Source organism: Drosophila ficusphila, unplaced genomic scaffold, assembly GCF_018152265.1.
Source record: "Drosophila ficusphila isolate 14025-0441.05 unplaced genomic scaffold, ASM1815226v1 contig_288, whole genome shotgun sequence".
Taxonomy (NCBI): domain Eukaryota; kingdom Metazoa; phylum Arthropoda; class Insecta; order Diptera; family Drosophilidae; genus Drosophila; species Drosophila ficusphila.
In genome coordinates, this window is record NW_025064191.1 from 544,795 (window position 1) to 568,825 (window position 24,031).

General features: G+C 45.6%; 1 protein-coding gene across 1 annotated transcript in view; it reads right to left on the minus strand.

The window, feature by feature from the left end:
* LOC108099003 overlaps positions 1 to 24,031 on the minus strand; it is a 105,261-nt gene that overhangs the window by 68,381 nt on the left and 12,849 nt on the right. The window contains 1 exon segment of the mRNA XM_017202235.2: positions 17,457 to 21,624. Within this exon segment, the coding sequence (XP_017057724.2) occupies positions 17,457 to 21,624 (4,168 nt within the window).

Sequence of the window (24,031 nt, forward strand, 5' to 3'; positions counted from 1 at the left end):
CTGCTGGCCGACAGTGAAAACCCTGCAGAGCGAACATAAATTTTTCCTTAAGCGTTTCGAATTCATTCGTGTTTTTTGGCACAACTGCGGCGTAAAGCGAGTAAACAGTTTTTGTTGTGGGCGCCGGAAATAAATTGTGGTACTTTTTCATTTCGACATGTTTTTTGCAAGTCTAGGGATTAAACTATTTTGTGGGCGGCTGTAAATGGATTTGCAAGAGCCAAAGTGTTGAATGAATAATAAATCATTGGGAATGCAGGAAATTAACATACAACACGTCTGTGGAACAACAGTTGACCAATAAAGGCGAAGATTTGGGGGACATTTCAATTATGGATTGAGTTGTTTACTCAAGGAGAATGCGGTTTATCATGTTGCCATTGGAGAACCTCTTCTCTTGACATGCAAAGTCCGATAAAGCGGCTAAGCCCAAACAAGTAATGATGTCACTATTGGTTCGGTTCGGCTCGGTTTATTTATCCATTAGATTGCTGTGCCCACCTTAGCGGAAACACTAAAAGTCTTATCTAACAAAGCGCTTTGTTGGCCCACAATATTTATTTTTTGCAACGTTCGAGTATTAGGGTCAAGTTTGTCCTCACACACACAGTCGTGGGTATTCGCATTTATTTCTTTATTTTTATTTTGTTTATATTACCATCACCATTTGCGTTATATTTTGTTTCTTGCTTTTCGCTTTTCCAGCCGTTTTTCCCCCGAGTGTGAGCTGTCTTTGGTTGCTTTCAATTGAATTTCGACGTCAATGCACGTTGCAAATTACGTGGCCCTTGAAGGTGACAGAAGTGAGAGAAGTGCACTTTGTGATGACTCGGCATTGTGATGCACTCAGAGAAAGAAAGCCTTTAATTACACTCAAGTTCAGAAATACTTTGTATATTATTATGTTCTGATTTTCAGGTTCAAAAGCTCATCGGAACGGAATTAATTGCTCACAAAATAACAATAATTTAGCAGCTCTGAATGAAGCGAATGAATTTCAAATGAAGTGCAGTTCACGAGCTGATAGCGAAACTTTCGGGAAATGGGAAATGATTCATGAATGCAAGCAAATCGGTTGCAACTGGCGCTACGCCTGGGAAAATGATCGCAGAAATGCGAAAATCAAACCTGATTGTTTGCAAATTGAATTAGAGTGCTGCTAAATAACGCGATAATTGACTTGCGATGAAGCCGGCCGCTGATGTCATTTCAGAGAGTCGGGTTCCCTTGGGCCAAGTTAAAAGCGTTTGTGTGAATGAACCAGTTCCCGTTTACTCAATATTTTCTCCGGCGTTTTCCCACGACCGTGCATAAATTTGAGGCCCGACAAAACCATTCAAGATTGTCAATTAGAAACAGTGCGAAATGAACACTCTTCCATAAGCGAAGCCAGGCATAATTGATTGATCAATAAACTAAAATTTATATGCAAATTGTTCCAATTACGAAGCGTTAAAAACACAAATCTGAAACCAAAGCAGTTATGCAATGAAGACGGTGCCCAGAAATGGTAAAACAAAACAAAACTGACGGAAAAAACGATGGGTAAACAAACAATATGCAAATCCGAATGCAACTTCGTTTCATTATGCTTGAATAATTGTGAGTGGAAATTTGAATGTAATCCGAAATGAAGATGTGGCTGCCAAGGAGTGAAAGAGATTGTTCGGAAATTAATTAACAAGACGTGACATCATAATCGAGCTCGCAAAGACAGCAAAAGATATCAGCTCTGGCGAGATATGGAAAATATGAATAATCTGATTGCGTTTTCATTAACACCCGAAGAAAAGGAGAGAAAGCTAATGATTATTGATGCTGCCATAATTCTCTCTGTAATTACGGCTAATCTAGGAAAAACTCTTTGAATATGAATGGCAAAATGTGGGCCAACCACTGTACAACTAAACCACCGGGCGAAAGAAAATAATATTACATTTGAGTTAGAAATCAGGGCTAAAAAGGAATGTTGGTTATGATATCGAAGTAAGTAGGCTTATTTATGGCCTCTTCGATAATCACCATTAGCTCTACCATCTGCGTGGGCACTTTTTGATGTCCAATGTCGCATATCGAGTTGAAAACTTGCCAACTGTGCCAAAGTTTCGACGGAGGAATGGGAAAAGCAATATGAAAGTTATGCTCGAAATGCACTTACAGGGGGTGGATATTTGGGGCTTTTGGGGGAAGGGGAGGGGAAGGGGCAGTGGGTGGCTCGGGCGCTTAGTGTGCCAAATAGTTTCGGAAGGGCAGTGAAAATATGCAAGCAGGAGGAAGTGCAAGTATGGAATTCAATTATTGCTAAGTGCCCGAGAGCCGGAGAGCTTTAAAGCAGAAATAGTATTCTTGGGGCCAAGTTTATGACGCTTTTACCACCGACAGCTCAGTAATCCAAATGCGGTTACAGCATATGCCATTAAGCGAATGACGAAGTCCATTGTCACTCAGTTTTACTCCGATTTAAGGGCTTATTCGCCACTCAGCATCACCTTACACCAATTTGTAACCCCATTCCGTTCTCAAAGGCCCATTCACTCAGCTGTCAGAGAAAAGTTCATTACCAACCCTTGGAAAGCAGCTCCGCCCCCTGATTTCCCTTTTCCAATAATGCGGAGACGAGCGAGCTGTCAAAAATTGTATCCCCATCGCACGGGGACAAAAGATGAGGCCACAAAAAGGAAACCGAGCCGAAAATGAAAATGAAAAGTATCTTGCGAAGTCGTATCTTTCCATGCCACATTGACAAAGGCTCATTGTCGTCGGCTGTGTTGCTGTTGCTGTTGCTGTTGTTGCAAGTCCATGGATGAGTGCACCCGAAAACGCTAGCCGAAAATGGCTGTCAACGGAATTCGTTGAGCCCTGTCACCTGACAGGCGATCCTGTCGTGGCCCGATGTCCTTCTCCATCAGTCCTCGATTCCTCGATGGGCCCCAAGTGCTTATGGCACATTTATCTCCCCCATATTTGTTTTGTTTGTTTACTTAATAGATGTAAGGGCTTGAGCTCTGCTGTGTATATTATTGACAGACAGAGTCTAAACAACAAAACCTCGAGGGACAGCACTCTGAAAAATAATGTCCTTGAATCAATGGTCGCACAAGGAAATAAAAAGCTTAATCTAAAGATTTTCTAGTTTGATTAAAAATTTATTAGCTAAGTTGTTTTATATCAGTCACACTTTAAATGCTGATCTAATTTCAAGAGTCTTTTTGGTGTATATTAAAATTTGGCCAAGTGTAAGGACCACTGAGGGGATCCCACTGACGCATTCTGACATTTGTTACAACCAGCTGCGAGTGGTGGGTGGTGGATAGTGGGCGGTGGGCGGTGGGTGGCAGGGGGTTTCGTCAGTCAATTGAGCTGACAGCTCACAGGAAGCGAACGAGGGGAAGGAAATTCCAGCGGAAGGAAGACACACTCACTGAGGCGACAGTTTTACATAGCATTTGCTGACGTTTATCGATCGAATTAATACGCCAAAGTGCCGGCAAGAGGAGCACGCTTTCCAAATTGGCTTTAAATTTTAATGCAATCAAAACTAATCAATATAAGTGAACTGCACCGACTCTTGGCATTTCCATCTCTGCCGACAGTTTGTCAATCTCCTTTTTCGTTCCTCTGATCCTTGGGCATTACTCATACGCCACGTTGTCGACACATAAATCACACACATTTCCAACTCCCGTTAGCTGATGACGTCGAAAGGAAAATTCCTCAATTAAGCGGGGCAGAAAAAATCACAAGAACGAGATTTATTAAGCGAAAGCAAAGTAATAACAACGAATAAATTTTTGTTTGTCATAAAACAGAAGGAAATCAGCGGGGAGAAGGTCACCACCACCGCGTTGTCTTGGCAATGGAATAGCCAAGATGAAGTGGGTGGCCGGGAGGGAAAGAGCCTTGAAGGTTATTCTTGGAGAGAAAGATAGCCCCAACCAACTCTGAAAGTCAAGAAGAACACATTTGGGGGGCGGAAAGACAAGCCGGGTGACCTTTGAGCGCTGCAATTGTTACCAAAGAAAACTTTCGGTTTCGGCCATGGCCAAACACGAAAGTAAAAGGTCGCGTGTTCTTGGTGGATATCTTCATAAAAACCTTTACAATCCACAAGTGGAACCACATATCAACTAAGTACTTAATTAGGTTCAGATAGCCAAAAAGGCATAATTATCTTTATAAACCACAATTTTATAAGTTCTACAGCCTGACATCATTTTTTTGCATTCGAAGAATAATTAAAGAGGTAAGAGAAGCAAAATTGTCCGGGGGAATTGATACAGAAACCCTGAGTTTCCACAAGAGGAACCACATTTTCTAATTTTCGCAACGCCCCTACACACAAAGTGAAAGAAAGAGAGTCTCGAAAAAGTACTGTAATTTAATAAATGAAAATTAAATGTATTACGGTTAATTATTGACTTGGTTGTGGCTTGGAATAATTAAGCAGAGCACTGCTGCGTTTCCAAAAGGCAGATAGAAATACGTATAGATAGAAAGATACATTCCGACTACTGCGGTAGTAAAATTTAATGGCATTTTGCTGATGGCTGCACAAACTGTATTTTGTGCTGCGTTTTTGCCAAAGCCAGATGAACAATTAACGCGCTCAGGGGCCACACAAATTGCAGTTGAAAGTCAACCAAAAAGCCAACCGCCACCAACCACCAGTGGCAAAAAGTGCAACAAATTCCTTGAATTTTTTAATGGAACGAATAAATTCTAATGATGGCGAATAATGAGCGGCATTTTTGCAAAATCGTTGCAGAAAATTTGATTTGCAATTGGGTATTGTGCAATGCAAACAATGCAAACTAAAAACAATAAACCTTGGAAAAGAAGTTGTGTGTATGTTATGAAATTAAAAAGATAATTTTGCAAATGCTTAAATTGCAGAATCTACAGTTCATTGAACAAACGTGAAAGCTGAACAATGTGGGTCCTTTTCAATAATTGAATCATATTTACCGCCAATAAACCAATTATAGTACGCCAAGCACAACAATGGAAGACCACATAAAATTTTTGAGTTAATTAAAGACATTATATTTTTGTACCCGATCACGAAAGGGAATTTACATTTTATGGCAATATACCAATTTCCAATAGGAAGATCAGAAAACAAAAAAACACCAAAAAACGAAACTTTCGAAAATTAAATTGCAATCGGCTAGATTCAGTTGAAAGTTGGTTCTTGCCATGGCAACAACATTAACAACAAACAAAATAGTAACAATAACAATAGCAGTGCAAGCGACAACAAACAACAGTAAAGCAAAAACAATGGGCGTGCCAACAAAACGCACGCCTCAATGCCCCAAAAACAACAACAAAAGTCCCGAACAAGAACGGAACAACAACAAGCAGTCGGCAAGTGACTCCCCTTTATTACGCTCCCCAGCGCTCTCTATATAAAGCTGTTCTAAAAATAGTAATAATATATAGGCACAACAAAACAAACATTGGACAATTCCTTTTATTACAAGGAGCTCGGAAAATGTTAACAGTCGGTAATGCTCCATTTAAAAAGAAGACAGTGTAAAAACATACATCTATAAATATTCAATAACGTATTATTTTCTAAGTGTATAATTGTTATATGCATAAAATAATACAAATTTTTCTTGTGTTAACGTTTTATGTTGCTCCGATAAAACTAGTACTATTATTTTAACCACATTTGTATAGTATTCCTGAGAGTTCAGATGGAAAAAAACGCAATTCTCGCGCTCTTCGAGCAGTGAATTAAATTAATACGATTTCGCGCAATAAAACGCACATGAAGAATGTGTCCATTTATATTTAAAGTAGCTTTAGCTAAAAATAAAACCAACTTTTGATAAGCCGCCAGCTAAAAATAACGAGACAGAGCAAGCGAGAGGGAGAACGAAAGAGTGACAGATCAGGTCAGAGACTTAGTGCCCTCTCGCTCCCTCTTTGTCGGTCAAGTGTAGTCGAAAAAAAAGAAGACAAAAAAGAAATTAGAGCTTTTAATTTTACCGTTTCTGCAGCTTAAAGTGTCAACCTGTCGCGCTCTATTTTTTGATTCTTTATTCGCTATACATACATTGAGATAGCAGAAGCTATGGGCTTGGAGCTAATAAAAGAAACTAAGTTATAAAGCACTTAAAGAATTAAAAAACAAATTATATCTGCGTATTTTGTTATTACTCACACATGCAGGCGATTTCGGATGGTAATTGCACTTGATGACTTCTCATGTTATATAAACACCTCGGCTTTATCTATTTTATGCTAGGCTTGGTACTGCACCAGCTGGCAGTTTTCACGTAACAATTTTAGGTTTTTTATTCGTTTTGCTTTATTTATTTGTTGTATTTTTCCGTACTGCCGCAACTCTATGCGAGTAAATCGAGCATGACAATAAACGAAACAATCGGCGCAGATTTGAAACGCATTGCTAAACTTGTTTACGGCAACACAAACACACGCGGCTGGAGCGGAAACTCTGATCAGAACAGAAACAGAACTCTCCAATTGCAATTGCGACGTCCAAACGGAAAGCCGACGAACCGCCTGCGAGTGGGGCAAACAAAAGACTAAAGCCAGCTTCAAGTTGGAAGTTGCCGCTGCGCCAAAAGTTGCTGCCGTCGAGCAACAACAACGGCGGCAGCAAAACGACAACAATAGCAACAACGACAACGATCGACCGATCGTGTCTACCGATAGCAATTGTACGAGTACACTGCAAACAATGCGTCCCTTAAAATACATTTATATATTAATTTTTATGCATTTTTGGGAAACATATTCTGAACTTAAAGAACCTTTAACAACGTCAACTACTTATTCGGCAGAGGCTTAAGCCACATAAAAAAAGGTGTCAATAAATATGTCAGTAAATATAAATTTAAAATATATTTTGCGGCTAATACCACATTCGGAATAATTTTCTCACATTTTCCAGTTTTTTAGCAGAAAGTTCTTTATTTCTGTCAGCGTATCTGCGACTGGTATGAAGAGAGTGTATTTGTGTGGGTGTTCGCAGTGCAAGAGCAAAAGCCAAGAACCAACAACAGTTACAGCAATTGCTGAAAAGGGAAAGGGCGCTCAAGTTTGTCATTGGCAAATGAGGGAGAGCGAGAGAGAGAGATATTCTACGGAGATATATCAACAAGTCAATGCCAACTGATTTCCCATTAGTATTTTTTAGTACCAGACTAATTAACCTATTAATAGAGCACACATAAGCCACTAGGTCATTAAAATTTTTAGATTTAGAGCAGAGTTAAATTAAATTTTTATGAGAAGTATACTTTATATATAGGCCTTTACATTAAAAATAATTATTAAAAGTGCCTTGCTTATTGTTTTATGTCTGGTCTAGTAGCTATTTATCATAGAGGCCATAAAGAACTTGATTTAATAGTTGAACTGTTTATGTTCATATTTATATGTGCTAAGACCAACAACTAACGAAAGGAGCTGCGTGTCTACACTTTCTAGATATTAAGGAATATTTCATAAAGTAATGAGTAAAGGAAAGCCTTAAGTATAATGTGCTTATTTATAAATGATACCCCAAGAATATCCTATACTCGATTAATTATTCTTAATATCCACCCATTCGCATTGATTTCTTACAATTTCGATTAATTCCCAGTGATCACACACACAACACAATAATGACGGCAACCGGGGAGCAGAGAATCTGCTGGCCAATGAACACCTAAATACAGGTAAGGAAAGTTGGCAATGCAGGTGCCGTTATAAGCAGTGCAATGCTCAAGAATTGATCATGATCTGCGTCGTGCTAATGATGAAAAGCTCGGAAAGCGCGGAAATGCCATAGAAAATTGCTTAATGGACCGTTTCGCTGCGCGTCTGCTCCAAATGGACACGGGCTTCTACATGTATATTCTCTTGTTCGTCACCCAACCAGTCCAATAGACCAGAGTGGACCAGTCCAAAAGCAAACCGAACCAAGTCATAGAGCAAGTTCAATGCCATTAGGAAACTGCCACTGAAAACATTTCCACAAACTATTCTCCTGCCGGCCATAAAAGTGGTTAAATATGTATAAACACAGAAACACTTCACATATCTTCCGGCGAACACGAAAATATTTATTGCGTAGGAACCGAGACAGAACACCAAACTGCACACAGAGTTCTTTGGATTCTGGATTCTACCTGCATTCACAGTGCCCGTGTTTTTATTTTATTTATTTTTTATATTTTGCGCAGGCGGCACTTCAAATTGCGATTGTGATGGGATCGGCAAAGGGGAAAGGGGCAGGGGGAAGGGAGACAAAATGGGATTGGAGTTGTCTCGATGGCTGGTGATGAGGGGCCAAGTTTAATGGTTGCAGAAGAAAAAGTTTAAGATGAGATTGCATTTGGAATTGGAAGAGGCAAAGCAGACCAGGTAAATCAAACCAGATGCAAATAAAAGGAGGAAAAGAAAAATATTCAAAATACTTCAATCAAAGTTGTTGAGATAATGAGGCATCTATTGAAAACGAGGAAAGAAAATCACTAGATGCATTTATAAGAGGAGGTTTAAAACGTTCTTTAGACAACAAGAAAGTGTTCCGGAAATAATAAAATGCAATCTTTTCTAGCAAGCCTTAGTAATTTTTTAACTTTCAGCACTATCTAAGTCCCCCATTAAACAGCAGCATACCGACTTCCCCACTTTACAAGACTGAAAAATAAAAAAAACAGTTCAGGGATCATCCTGTTTATATGGCAAATATTTTCCCTCAACGAACATTTTATTTTCAAGCCGTAAACGTAAACGTTTATACGACCTGCAGTGCCAATGGATATTCAATAAACGGTTCGGTTTTCATACCGCCCACAAAAGTTAAATCGCAGTAACCCTTAACTCACCCGAAACCGAAAGGAATAAACAAGACAATCGGGGCGAAGGTCGAGGTCCTTGGTACTCGGTACTTGGTACTCAGGACTCAGTACTCGTCGTGACTCACCTGCAAAGAGATAGAAAGGCAAAAAGTTTAAGTTATATTTCGGCGAATTAATCATAAATCATTGCATGTTAATAGGCGACTGCAAAATACATTTCGGCTGATAAAGTGGAATGTTGCGAAAATGATGAAGTCACGTCGCGAGTCTTGTGGCACGTGCCTCAAAAACACAAAACAGCGACAAAGCATAATTAACTAATTAATTTGCCAGACAGCCGGCCACTCAAACTGAAAAGTTATTTCCAGGCGCTGGGAAATGTGGGAGGGGAGCTAGTTTTCATGGGTGGGCGTCTGCTTTTGAGTGAAAAGCAACTTGAGTGAGTGTTGCGATCCGGTTCCCTGAAACTTTTTGTTTGCTTTTCCTTGGTTTTATTTTAGTTTTTATTCGCAAACATTTCATTTGCTATTTGTCAGCGTTTTAGCTCTTTGTTTGCTCCCTATGGTTTATGCCTGTTTGTTCGCCGCCTTTTTATGACTTATTTTCTGTTCGCTTCGGACTTTTAATTAAAGACCGCTTTTATTGCCCTTCTCAGTGACCGAAAAGTCACGTGACATCGGTGGACATTGTCCATAAAAATCTGAGCAAAGGATGCAGGGACTTGGATTACTGGCGCCTGATGAATGATCCCCTCGTTCATGCTAAACGGAAGGCTATATCATATTTCACTCGAAGCAAGATCGAAGGGGAACGAAACATTATGGTTGCCCAGTCATCCGTCTCAACTGAGTTTTTAAAATGCTGTTATTAAACTCTCAAAAAAAAAATCGGGAATAAGGTTAATCCAATTAGGCCTTTTCTGGCGCAAACTTATTAAGTAACGTAAAGTTTATTTGACCTCCTATAAACAGCTCGTTCCTCCTATATGTTTAATTTTCGCAAATTATGTCGTTCAGAAATTTAAATTTGCTAATTAGTTTTATCACTTCATACCCGTCCATATGCAAACACAGTCCCCCAAAGTTAGATCTCGACTTAAATCTCTTCAAATGTTTACTACCCCTGCTTTTTATTTAATGATCACATAAATACTTCCAAAGTAAAGAGCACTCTGCACAAAAAAAAAAAAAATGTAAATTACTCTCCGCCAGCCTAGCAGTTTTTTAGTGTCATATTTGGGCAGGGAAAACTTTTTTAATCGCCCCGCCCGAAAATGCTGAATTATGCAAATTAAATACCCTTTTCCGAGGACCACACACGCACCCACACACACGCAGGACCCACTTCAAATAAAGGACACTTTGTGAGCTTACCTCCACGGGCCAGGAATTCCCTTTCTGTCGTCGACCTTTGATGCCAACTAATTGGCCACGGCTCGATTTTACCAAAATGCAAAATTCCTACGTAAAGTTGCGTGTAACTGTGGCGTCTGTGGGGCGTGTCAGGTGTATTCGAACCGAACCGAAATCGCCGAACCAAGAGTTGTGTCCAAAGATGTTCATAGAATCATGATTTTTTTTTTAAATAATTTTAAAATAATAACAGTTAAATACTTGCTATGCTGATCGAAGTTAAGTTTAATGTCTCGAACTTTGGCTAACACAACACATTTTTAATTATATAAGTGTTTAAACCTAATTTGGTCATATCTTATTTTTGTCAGTAATTTCCCATTCTTCATGTATCTTTGTGCCTTTCCATCTCACCCACTTTGGCCAATTTAATGACGCCGAGCGAATGCGAAACCACCAAAACAATCAGTTGGCAATTTTCTGGCAGATCCAAATGAATGTGGAAATACTTTTTGGCTTTAACCGTTTCTTCGTGCATACGTGCACAAATAACCGTTATAATACGGTTTACAGCCACATCTGCCAACTGATGATGAAACATAATGATGTTGAATCACTCGAGTATCTCAAGGATACAACGAGCAGGGGAGGGGCAAAATGTATCTGTAGGTGGCAAATGACGAAGGAGCGCAAACGGCAGACGAGAAGAAGGAGAACTCTTGAATGAAAGCGAACGGAATCCAAATCGATCCTAAGCCAAATCGGCCAATCAGCTTAAAGTTCTCGCTGCAATGGTCATATTTCCTCAGGCTGTTTCTCTCAAGCCACATTTCTCTTGAATCTTGTATTCAGTGGCAGCGCGTTAAACCATCATTATGGCCAGAACCAAGCAAGCAGCAAGCCAAAAAGTAAAACTAGCTACATAAAGGTCCTTAGTCACACAATGACTTGCGAGAAACCGTCGAAATGGAAAGGAAATCCCGCGTCCGCTCACAGAATTGCAAATGCAAATAAGCCAAAGGCTGCAACAAGATGCTGATGAGCCGAAAGGAAAGAAAACTTCTGCATTCTAGGCTGAAATAAACTAAAGTTAAAAGGAAGAGAAGGGAGTAAGAGAAAGGGAGAAGAGTAAGCTCGAGCCACCGAAGTGCGTTGAAAATCGCGTGGGGCAGATGGGGAAAAGTCAAGCGGGTTCAACGCACCAACAAAGGCGGCAACAGCAACGGCAAAGGCAACAATGGAAATTGGCCAACAAATGTCAGACGGATCCCAAACAGGACAAAGGCGTGTTCGGGGGTGGGGGCGTTTGACCGGGGGGGCGTGGTCAGGGCCATGTAAGGGACATGAATTACGCATTAAGTTAAATGAATTGCACAAAATTATCCACGGCTCTAAGTTGCGACCAATCAAAGCGGAAACGTGGAAAATTCGCAACTTCAAAAAATCTGCTATACATTCCGGAAAATTCCCTTTAACTGTTGCTGACCAGAATGGGGTTTCCAGGGGTTTTTCCCCGCGCGCACACGTGCATTTGCCACAGACAAACATTTCGCGCAGCAGTAAAGTGAAAACTTCAACAGAACGCACCTTTTGCTCAGCTTTTGTTTCTGGCTGTTTGTTTTTCTGGTTTCCCCCCGTATTGCTTTTAATATCTTTTCACTAATAACTTTTTCAGGTGATTTTCCGCCGAGGTTTCCCTCTTGATTTACGTAAAGTCCCGACTCGAAGGACGCAAACACTCGCTTCCGCCGACACTTCCGAATCGTTGGAGAACTCAGCGCGAACTGAGATCCGCTGAGATGAAGGCCTGGCTAGAAGGCCGCAAGAGACGGGTTTTCTGTGCGTTTTTCGCCACCATTGGCAGTAATGAAACGACAGAAGCACGAGCGGCAGTAACTGCAACAACAACGACCACATCCAAAGTCCTGAGCGCCAGAACAGCTGACTTTTTCAGCCGGTTTTTAGGCGGCGAATTGGGAGGTCGGAATGAGAGTTTTTCGTCTTGTCGCGCTCTTTCAAAGCACTGAGCAAAATGTTCCTAATTGAATAGCAATTAAATTTTGAAGTACTGAAACAAATTTGGTTTTATAATTCCTTTTAACAATAATATTTGTGCAGGATTAATAAAGTTCGAAGATATATATCCTTCGTTTGAAGTACAACAAATGTAGTGTTAAAAGGCCTGGCAATCCTTTCTTGAAATCCTCTCTAAGGATTTCTACTCTCCTTTTAATTCGCCCAGAATAAAATCCTAAAAATTCAGTTCTCTCTCATTTGGCACACTTTGTTTGTACCTGCGCACTGGCAAGGACCTCCGACGCCCACCCCCAAACTCCCACCTCCCACCACCCATCTCCCGTTACGCCCAATAAAGCGACTACAACAGGCTACACGAAATTGAACAAGTTGCCTACCCCAAAAAGAGTTGCCCTCGCCAATTCCCCCGAGTTCAAAATTATGTTTGTCGAAGTTCTCGACTGTAAAATTTGTGGCGTGCCCCCATTCGATCAGATTGAAGGGGAAAAGTGGGTGGCAGCTGGTGGTGAGGGGAAAGGGAAAAGGCGGCCAAGGGGGAACCTCGAAATGCAACCACAACAATCTGCGCAACAGTAGCGACAAAACAAACGCAACCCACACTTGACCGCATGCCTCGAGTCGACTGGCAATCGAGACCACAAAATGTGAGCACACCGTGGGAAAAAGTTTTACAAAATTATTACAAGAAAACGAAAAAGGTTCATGATGATTTTTTATTAAACATAACAGAATATTATGAAAATAAATCTGAGCCACAAAATCACGTGTAATAGTGATTGGAACTCGTTAATTTTTATCTCTGTACTTTTACACACACGATTACGAACTTTGTGGCGTACCACGCGGCGTATGAGTAACGCTGAAAAGGGGAACGCCTGGCTGGCTGGCTGATAGTAATTATCGGGCACAGGGCGCCGCACAAAAGGTTGTCAATGGAGCGTTTGCCGCCTCCGCAGCGACGCCCACTTGGTCACGCCTCCCGGGGGAGGCTCCAAGTGAATATCGCTCATACGCCCGCTGGGCCTCGCAGGCACATTTAATGGGGTTAAGTGAGTTATGATTATTTCAGTGATAGAAGGAGGCGAACATGCAGAAAAGGAACTCCGGGACACACATCCGCCCGTGTGGTCGCTTATTTATGGAGCTTCCTTTCCCCCACTTAAGCCACATTTTGAGGTCCTTCGAGCTTGGAGCTCGGAGCTCGGAGCTGGCTGCCAACCGAGTCCGGGCGTAGACAAAAAACAAATTAGAGCCGGGTGACATTTTTATTGCTATTTAGCCTGGTGTGCCAGGGATTGTGTGTGCGTGTTGCTGTAACGAGAGCAATGCTCGGCTTCTTAGGTAAATGAACTCTTTGTGGAAAGGTTCTTGGTTTAAACTCTATTATTATTATTTGGCTGTTTAAAGCCGATGGCAAACACTTTCGTTGGGCATTTTTCAATTATACGAGGAATCCACAGAGATTGACGACATTAATCTTGGGCGGAGTCCCACGACGACACAGAAATCGAAGGCAGTGATTGGAAAGGAAAAGTACATCCCAAGGGTTCCTCTGCTTGAGACTCTCAACCTAGCTTAAATTACCCGTTGAAATCGTACGCCTCATTAGGCAAAAAAGACCAAACATAATTATGAAAAAAAGAGACAAACAAAAACCGTAAAACAATAAGATGCCAACGCAAGCCGAGGTCCTGCAGTTGAATGTCCTTTTTGTGCCACAACATCATGAACCCAAGGAGCAGACGCAAAAAAAGTTTGAGCGGCTCCTTGAATTGGTTTCATTATGGGGCCACGACTTTCCCTTTTTGCCCTAAGACGGCTTTTAGCTTTAAGCTCTTATTTTTCTATTTTCAAAGAAAAATAAATACCTTTCAGGGGCTGCAGAGCTGTGGGGTTAAAGCCGTCAGTCTGCGACTGCCACGAGGCAGACAAATTGTAAACAGAATCCCATAAACATCCCATATTCCTATTCTGTCGAATTTTTTCCTACATTTTCAATTTTTTCATTTGTTTTTCCACCTTAAACCAAGTTTGAGTTGGGCAAGTTTTTCGGTTTCTACCTTTTCCACTACAAAGTTTTTTATTTAACTCTGTCTGGTCAGAGTTTTTACCGGAACTCCAGTCATTTTGGGTGGCCATTGAAAGTGATAAAAGAAACTCCCAGCGTGCTTTTAAACACATTTTTTCGTGAGTACGGTTTCCTAAACTTCTCTTTTAGGTAATAAAAGGTAATTTCCCACAAATGAAAAATAAAATTATTTTATGCCTTTACTTGCAATTCTACATCATCTTGGGGCGCCATCTATCTTTGACAACAAACTTTCGTTTCATGCACGGGCTAGCAGAGACACAAACCAAGTGAAAACAGCTTTCTTGGAATATAATATACATATAATTTAAACAAATTCACAATAATTTTCTGTAAAAGCATATATAAATCACATATAGCAATAATCCATAACATTTAAGGCGGCAACAACAACAACATTTATGGGTTAATTTTTGTTTATTTTTATTTACCAATAAAGTTAGTCAAAAATGGAAAATTAAATGGGGTAGGTAAATTAAAGCTAGACTACTTGCAAATAAAAATAAATAAAAAGCATTATCAACGCACAGAAAAATAAAAAACAAATGAAAAACTTTTAAGAATCGTCGATTGTTTTTGGATAACATTTTATTAATAATCGCTTCTGCTTCCATTTGTCTGATGAATTATATAAACATTTAAATTATAGCGAAATAATGAATTCTACGTAAGAAAATGGTTCACTGTCAACTTAAACTATTAAATTTTGAGCTGAAAATATACAAAGATTTTAGAGAATATTGTATCATTAGTAAATGGTAAATGTAAATATCTTAGTTCGTTGAAAAATCATTTTCGAATATTTCGTTGATGTGCTTAACAATTATTGGGGAGTACATAATGTGGATTAAGTATTTAATTGAATATTAATGTAGCATAATTAAGTAAACGTATAAAATCATTGGCACAAGTTGCAGTCAAATTAACAATTAATTAAGAGGGTAAACGAGTAAAACTGTGTTAAAGAACTTCTGTTTTGGTTGCCACGGTTAGAGAGCATTGACGAGTGGTAAATTAGGTGTGCGATTGCACAGTGGTTCCCAAAAATACAATAAACATAGGCTTCGTTTTGTATAACATAAATTGCACTTAGCACAGAAGTTGAGAATACTTTTGGTTCTTGGAAATAAAAGCTAAACTAAACGTAAACGTACATATGTATATATTGATCCTCATATGACTAATTACTGTAAGTGGAAATTTAAGTGCACTTGGTGGCTAATCATAAAAAATCATAATTTTCTGTTTCCAGTTTCTCCGCAATTACAACAAACAACATAACAGCAACAACAGCAACAATTGGGCCGCAAACGGGCACTCAGGTGAGTGCAATTGCAATAATGATGATCACACCAATTACGATCAGGCACAAAGTGAGCAAATCGTTCGGTGTAATCAGGCCCACGATGCAGGCGACAAATACGTGCTCGAGTGTAGTCCAACCGCCTCGGGTTGCAACTGCACCACCGACCGCCGCATCCGCAGCTGCCGCCTCCCGTGGTGCGAGTGGTGCCACAGTTCGCACCTCGCCGAAAACGGAGAGCGCCTTGCAGCTGCTGCTCGGCTGCTCATCATCGCCATTAGCGGGATTCCCCGGAAGTCCTTTGCGACGATGTGTCTGCGTCTCAGTCTCAGTTACATTGCCCTCCTCGCCATCCGCCTTTGATTTGGCCTCCCTCTTCCCCTTCCCTTCCTCAGAGTCATCCTGCTCGTTGCAAATCGATTCAATGGCTTCCTGGAGTGCTCTCGACTTCGTTTCCTGCTCCACCTCCGTTTCGTAGTTCACCTTCAGCTCGGAAATGCTCAGGTTGAGCTGGGGCGTCTCGTAAACGATGCTCTTGCGACGGGTGAACGGCATAACGGAGTCGCTTTCGTCGAGTTCCAGCTCCTCCAGTTGGTCATACGAAATTTCGTTGAGTCCCGTGGCGTTAAGTTCGGTGGCGTCCAGATCTATGCTGTCCAGCTCATTGTACGAAGTTTCGTTTAGCTGCCGTTCGTTAAGTTCGCTTTCGTCCAGTTCTGGTTCGTCAAGTTCCAGCTTATCTAACTCATCGAAAGAAGCCTCAAGCATCCTATGAATAATTTCCGAATCGTCTAGTTCTGTTTCGTCTAGTTTGAAATGCAGTTCGTCAAACGTAGATTCGTTCAGTAATCCATCGTTAACCTCGATTATGGCAAAGCTAAGGCCATCTACTTCATCTCCTGATTGATCTAAGGTGCATCTCTGCAGGGTCTCAGTGGTTAGGTTGTATACCTCCTCGCTTAAGCTAACAGTTTCGTCAAGTTTCAGTACTTCTAATTCTTCATCTTTCCCCAAACTGTCTTCTTCGGTAGTCGGCTCTACTTCCTCACCACCCTCCCTTTCGTTGAGTTCTACTTCCTCCCGCAGACTCTCTTCTAGCTCTTCCTCTGTGGGCAGACGCGGGAAGTCCTCTTCCCCCAATCGATCCCCACCACCTAAGCACTCCGTGTCCGTCTGCTCCTCGTCCGTGGACTCCGAGGCACTGATGGAAACCTCGGACACGTAGTGCTCCCTGACCTGGAAGCGACTGTTGTAGATGGTCTGCAGTTCGAGCGAGGCGTTCGCGTAGTTGGCCAGCGGATAGTCGGTGAGGCTCACGTTTCCCGAGTCCGGATTCGAGGAGGTCTCCTCCAGGGAGCTCAGGGAGTCGAACTGGGTGAGCGCGGCACTCGCTCCTCCCTCCGGGAGCAGACTCCCCACGGACTCTTCGTCGCGGTCCATCACGATGCGGATCTTGCTGGCGTAGATCCTGTTGAAGTTCGGCGACAGCTTCAGCGTGGACTCCACTAGCTCCTCGTGGTCCTGCTCCGGAATCGTCTCTAGCTTATAACTATGGCTACTGCAAGTGCTAGCGCTATCGTTAGAGGTTGGAGGTTGGGTGGCTGAGCTTGGTTCTGGTTCTGGGGTTCTGGAGGTGCTAGTAATAACATCAACTTGGGCATTCGCAACGGGATTAGTAGCGCTATTAGCCGGATCGAGCTGGGCGGGATTAGTAGTGGTGGCATTGGCATTGGCATTTGCATTGTCAGTGTCATTGGCGTTGGCTTTGGCTTTGGCGGATTCGGAATCGGAATCAGGCGAACTCGGGGCCTCAGTGGCTTTGGCGGTGGCGGTGGGATGATCTCCGTTACCTGTGGCGTTATGCGTCAGCCGGCGGCGGTGCTTCGGCTGCTCCTCGATGCCGAAGATGGCGGCCAGCTCCTCGCTGGAGTTGTACTGCGACGGCGAGGAGGCGGAGGAGCAGGAGCCGCCCCGCTGCTCCCGGATCCTGCTCCTCCGGTTGCCCACGGGGGTCAGCTGCAGCGGAGGCGGCGATCCCGAGGAGGCCGGATGGGTCGGATTGGACTCGGCGGTGCTGCTGAGCACGGGCTGCTGACCCGTGCTCGTGCTAATCGTGGTGGTGCTGATCGTGGTGCTCTGCGGGGTGGACTGCCCCTCGTAGGAGGTGGTGCTAAAGGTCTTGATCGGGTCGGTGCTGGGTGCGTGGCAGTCGCTGCTCTGCGACTTGATGTAGTCGCTCGAGGAGTACGGGTTGAAGGAGGTGATGCTCGAGGAGAGCGGGCGACTGGCGCGCGAGGGACTCGACGACTTCGCCAGGCAGTCGCTGCTCGAGCTGAACGAACTGGCGGTGGTGCTCACATTGGGTGGGAAGCTCCCGCTGCCGCTGCTCCCACTCGTCAGGCTGGGGGCGGTGGTGCGCTGGTCGTCGGTGGTGGTGTTGGTGGAGCTGCTGCTCTTGGCCTGCCGCTCGCACTCCTGCATGATCTTGTCGATCTCCTCGAGCGTCTTCGCGTTGCGGTTGCGGTTCTCTGCAACGGGACAAACGAGAGTGGCATCACCCGCTGGTTGTGTGGCTGGTTGAGTGGCTGCTTGGGTGGCTGGTTGGGTGGTGGTGCTGCTGCTCATGTGGCCAGTGCAGTTGGCCAGGTTGTCGTAGTCCGGGTTGCTGGCCAGCTCGCTCAGCTGCCGCATGCACCTGCGCGCGATGTGCTCGATCTTCTCGGACTGGATGGGGTCCAGCTTCTTGATGAGCACAGGCATCACCAGCTGCTCGCCCTTCTCGTTCGTCTTGGTGGTCTGCGTCACCTGGAGCGCCTCGTGCACCACCACCGGCGGCTCCGTGGTCACGATGTCCTTCAGGATCTTCTCGCAGACCGCATTGGCCGCCTCGGAGACCTCGTCGATGGCGCGGATCAGCTTGCCCTCCTTGTGCAGCTTCCTGAGGGGCTTCTCCTGCTCCTCCTCCTGCCCGTCCTCCTGTCCCGCATCCGGCAGGGTCTCCAGCAGCATCTGGCCGCAGCGCTTGGCCGCCTCGGACACAGCTTCGATCTGCTGCAGCTCGTCCTCCAGCCTCTGCTGCTCGGCATTCAGCTTGGGCCTGGCCGCCGTGATGAGCGCCTCCCGGCGCAGCTCGTGCAGCTCCTGGCTCAGCTTGATGCTGCTGGCCTGCGCCTCCTGGGCGATCTTGTTCAGGGCGTCGTCCATCATTGGCTCTGGAGTGATGGTTTTGCGGGGAGCGGGCACTGGCGCCGCCTTTTGTGGCTCCTCCTTGGACAGCCGCTCGGGCAGCTGGGCGATCGCTCCTCCCTGGCTGGGGTGCCTGAACGGGATGGAGATGGGGATGGGGTGGTGCTTCCTGCCCTGGTCCAGCTCCTCGTCCTGCGCCTTCAGCTTGCGCAGCAGGTCCAGCGTGGCGGGCACATCGCTGGCATTCGAATCCCCGTCCCCCCGCAGGTTGGACATGCTGCCGGCTCTCTCGAGGTTGCGGGTCAGCTCCATGTAGCTGTTGAGGTCTCCGCCGGAGGGCTTCGCCGCGTCCCTCTGGATCAGGTTGTAGATGTTGGCCGACTGGGTGCGCGTGGCCCGCTGCTTCTTCTGCATGGGATAGACGAAGCTGGACTTCGGTCCCGGCGGATCCTTCCTCAGCGCCCGCACGGCCAAGTCGTCCTTGATGATGTCCGGAGAGCCGCTCTTCTTCTTCACGCGCACTGGCTCCACGTGCAGGTAGTCCGACTGCGGAGCGGGCACGATGGGACCCACCGGGATGCCAAACGGCGGCTGCTTCTCCGAGGAGCGGTGCTGCAGGTTGGCCAGCTGCAGGTTCCGGAAGGCCACGTCGTCCTTGACGGGATCGGGCTCCCCGGTGGGCGAGTCCTCGTCCTCGTACTCGTCCGCGTGCGCCAAGGCGAACTTCTCGAAGTCGCTGGGCGTGGGCACCCGCATCTTGGGCTCCGAATTCGGCTTCGGTTCCGTGGGTTCGGTGAGGCCCAGCGATTTGTAGATGGCCTCCAGCTCGTTGATGGCCTCCTCCAGGTTGGCGGGCTTCTTGCGGGGGAAGTAAACGGGAGGAGGAGGTAGAGCAGGAGCTGGAGCCACCGCTGGGGCGCTCATCTTGCGCTCGGGGTAAACCGGAGGCGGCGCCTGCTGGTGCTGCTCCCGCTTCTCGGCCACGTACTCCTCGTACTTGTTGGGCAGATCCTCGCCGGAGCGCCTGCTCTGGTAGTGGTGCGGCATGGAGTTGGTCTTGTGCACGTCCCTGTGCCGGATCTCCACGTAGTTCTGGTTGCCGCGCTCCTGCGTCGGCTTGATGTGCAGACTGCCGCACACCACGTTCTCCTGGTTCGGCGAGGGATTCGACGGAGGAGCGCTCCTCTTCGGCTTCTGCACCTCGGAGTACATGGGCATGGGGTAGGTCCGCAGCTCGCTCAGCCGGGAGCTGGAGAAGGAGCGCGGCTTGGCCAGCGGCTGCTGCTGTGGAGCGGGACTCGGATTGGGCAGGCCGCTCTTAGAGGTTCTCAGCACTCCGCTGGAGGCAGGAGCTCCACTGTCCATCCGGTTCGGATCCATCAGGTGGATGGGCTTGCGGGAGCGCGGCGTGGCATCCGCCACGTAGTGGAAGTCGATGCCGTTGGGCAGGGACTGCTTGCCGGGATTGGCGTTCCTCTCGGACCTGGTGATGAACCTGCGGTGGTGCGGCTGCTGCTGGCTCACCGGAGCACTCACTATGGAGGAGCTGGGCTGGGAGTTGAGCGAGTGCACCGACTGGTAGTGAGGCGGCTGCCAGATGCGGTCGTCCGAGGCGCAGCGGCTGTTGTGGTCGAAGGCGTAGGACACGGGCCGCAGGTCCCCCGAACTGGAGCCCATCTGCTGGCCACCCTGGCTGACTTGCACCCTCCGCAGCGGATCCCTGGGCGGCGGGGGCGGCGGCAGCGGCTTGCTCTGCATCCGCCCGCTGAGGTTCTGCAGGTGGATGTGGCTGTCGTAGCTGATGCTCCGCTTTCCGTCCGACTGCATCGCATTCTGCAGACTCTTCTGCGGCTGCGGCTGCCACTGGACGTAGCCTCCCGAGGAGTTCGTGGGTTGGTAGATGGACAGCGGCAGGGGCTGCGTCTTGTACCTCTGCTGCTGATGATTATGCTGCTGCTGCTGGGTGAGCACTGGCGGTCCTCCATGACTCGGTTCGCCGTCGCGGGAGAGCCGCTTGTAGTACCGCTCGTTGCGCGCCGCCCGACTGCGACGACTCTGGCCGGCGGCGGCGGAGGAGGAGCCCAGGTGGATGCTCTCGTCGCTGCGGTACTTGGAGAAGGTTGAGGAGTTGAGCGATATGAGCTCCTCCTCGCTGGAGTGGGCGCCCGGGGGCTTGGGACCGCGCTGCGCGGAGCGGGACTTGTGCGGCTGCTGGAAGCCGTTCCCCTGGAATCCCTGCTGCAGGAGCATCCGCCGGTCCAGCGAGTTGCTGGAGCGCTGGTAGAGGCCCGGCTGGTTCTGGTAGTACGGCTCCGGCGGGATGGCCTCCACGGGCAGGAAGAACTCGTTGTCCACCTGCGGCTGGGGAGGATGTGGGGGCGCCTGCTCCTGGCCCCTGGGGCTCACCACGATGTGGTCGAACTTGCTGCTTCCGCGGGATCCCTTTCCGGATGCCTTTCCCTTCGGCTTTCCTCCGGCCGACTGGCGCTGGGCGGGAACGAAGCCCGCCTTGCGGTCCTCCTCGCTGGAGGAGGCGCTCTCCGCCTCCTTCTTCTTGCGGAAGAGCCTGCCGAAGGACCACTTCTGCTTGCCGGAGAGCTGCTGCGAGGATCCCCCGATGCTGTGGTTCCCCCTCAGCCGGTCCATGTCCCCCTCCTCCTCCTCCTCTTCCTGGTTGTGGTTGTAACTGTGGTTCGGGTGGTGGTGGATGTCCGCTGTGGTCGTGGTGCTCGTGATCACCTTCGAGTCGTGGTCTTCGGCGCTGTTCCGGTCATTGGTCAGTTGGAGCTCCCTGGGCAGCGGCAGTTGTGGCCGCCAAGTGGTCTGAACAGTCTGTAAATAAACGGAGAAACATAGGGAGCGTTTAGTTTGTTTTGCTCAATCGCAATCGCATCGAGATAAATTCATGTTTTATTTGCCGAGAGTCGCGGAACCGCGAGCCTGATAAGATTGCCAAGTGCCAACTCGCGTTAACTTGGCCCAAAGACCCCGCAGATAAGCAAACTCCGTCAGCATTTTACGATCTTCGCGGGTAACTAAAAGGTTTCGGCCTTTTGACGACCTCACGTCACATTTACATGACAACTAAAACTATAACTCCATCTCACTCAGGGTCGTTGGTCTTACTGTTGTCTTACTGTTCGGTCAGAAACTAACTTTTTTCTTCTTAGTGTAAGAGTCATCTTAGCAGAAATCTCTGCCTACCTGACAAGTCTCTCATTCTGTTGCTTTTTCGCAAAATAAAATTAGCATAAAGCTCCCACGCGGTACTTGTTGTACTTTTTTTTGTGATTGCAGAGCGGAAGCTGCTCATTATCGTTACAAATTAGACATTTAGCAGAGTACTTAATCCAGTATATCTTATCAGTGTGCTCATACATAATGCATAGTGTATTGTTAAGTTCTTGGAAACAATTGGGCAAATGTAGTCATGATCCATCAAAGCCTTTTACTCATATACCCAGGAAAACTATTTAATCTTATCTGCAATTCCCATTTGCCAATTGAAAGGCCCCGCAAACAAATGCTGAATCGAATTAATTTAATTCGTTTTACAGCCCTCTCTGCACAATTTCCATTCCGGTTTCCATTTGTTGCTTTTTTGGAAGATATTAAACGAAAATAAACCAAATTGCGTGTGAAATTCGATGGGCGGGCATATATAATATTTGTTTATACCGAAAGCTCGGCAATTGGGCTGATTTCGGGGCACCAGGCGGTGTGTGGGATCTGGACGCATCATTTCCGTTGCTGACGCCATTCAGAATAGCTGAGGATGACGGCAAAAGATCTTGATGAGGAGAGATCCCAAAGGGTTACACTTGCTTCCCTTTTTTAAGTGGTAAACAAAAGTTTTGGGAAGCATAAGCATAAAGGGATTATGCTCGTGTCGAATGACATTCGATATGGTTTGCATCTGTAAGCAACTAAGAGGATCACTTCGAGTTGTCATGGAAAACATTGGCTTATTAGCACTATTACAATCCACTCCATCTGGAAGTCATGGAACATTGAAAAATCTTTTAAAATTTAATAAAAATAGACTATTCAATAAGCCATTTAAAATTGCATAAAAACTTTCAGAAAAAAAGAAGAAATAGTCGACTGCAAATTATCATTGAGCATTATATTTTTCAGAATATACTTATTGGGTAACGCAATTTATCCGAAAACAACGAGATATTAAAATTCGGATTTTTATCATAATCGCTTAAGTCTTGAAATGGATCGATCACATCTATAGATATCCAGTCTTTCAAGATCACCCATACGTTTTCCATAACAATTCAAAGTCTCGTAAAAATTTTAAGAACTTTTTCGACCGAATTTCAAAAACTTCCCAGAACACATGTCCCATGTTGTGGTCACCATTCCCTCACTTGTCATCTTTGATTTACGGATGGAAATTTATGCAAGACTTTCCCAAAGAACTTTTTGTGTGCCTCGGCGTGATTCACAATCGGCGTTAGAGACTCATTATAGTTGCTGATATAGACTATATTTATGTAAATTACATGAGAATTTTTACTAGGGAATTTACGGTCTCCTAAACAGCTGCGTAATGTCGGGCAATGTGCCAGTAAAAAAATACTCATATATGGCCGAGTAGGATGGCCAGCACAAATCACTCATACGCAATGGCGGAGCCGACCAAACAACCAACAACAATAGGCACACACATCAAACGTGCGATTGTATCTCTGGGGAGACTATAAATAAGCACACGCAACTCCAGCTGCGAAACCGAACGAGATTCCCCGACTCAAATGGCAAATCCCCGAAAAGACGGGCAAAACGAGAAATATTTGAGAACTTATAAATAAAACGGGCATCGAAAGTACAAACTGGGAGGAAAACCAAAATTCGCGCGATGTAGATCGAGTTGAACGAGTTCTATATAGAGGAGGTACTATCCGTTCCGATTCCGATTCGATCCGTCACGAGCACGCGCGCTTTCTAGACTGATTACGGCTAAGGAAAAACTTTCCGTGAAGATCGATTCGAAGGCGACCGAAAAGCTCCACCAAGAAGCTCCCCAATGGGCGCAAGAGCGTTCAAAGAACTTAAGAGAACGGGGAGAATGGGGCGAATAGTTCCCAAGAGCGCACTTTACATGATCGGAAAGGAGGAGGTGCTCCGTAGGAAATCCCTTTAGTTAGTCCCTAGGCCTTAGGCAGAGTTCCAATTAAGTAAACAGCAAATGGAAACCAAATTGATTTCTAGGTTCCCCAAACACGAT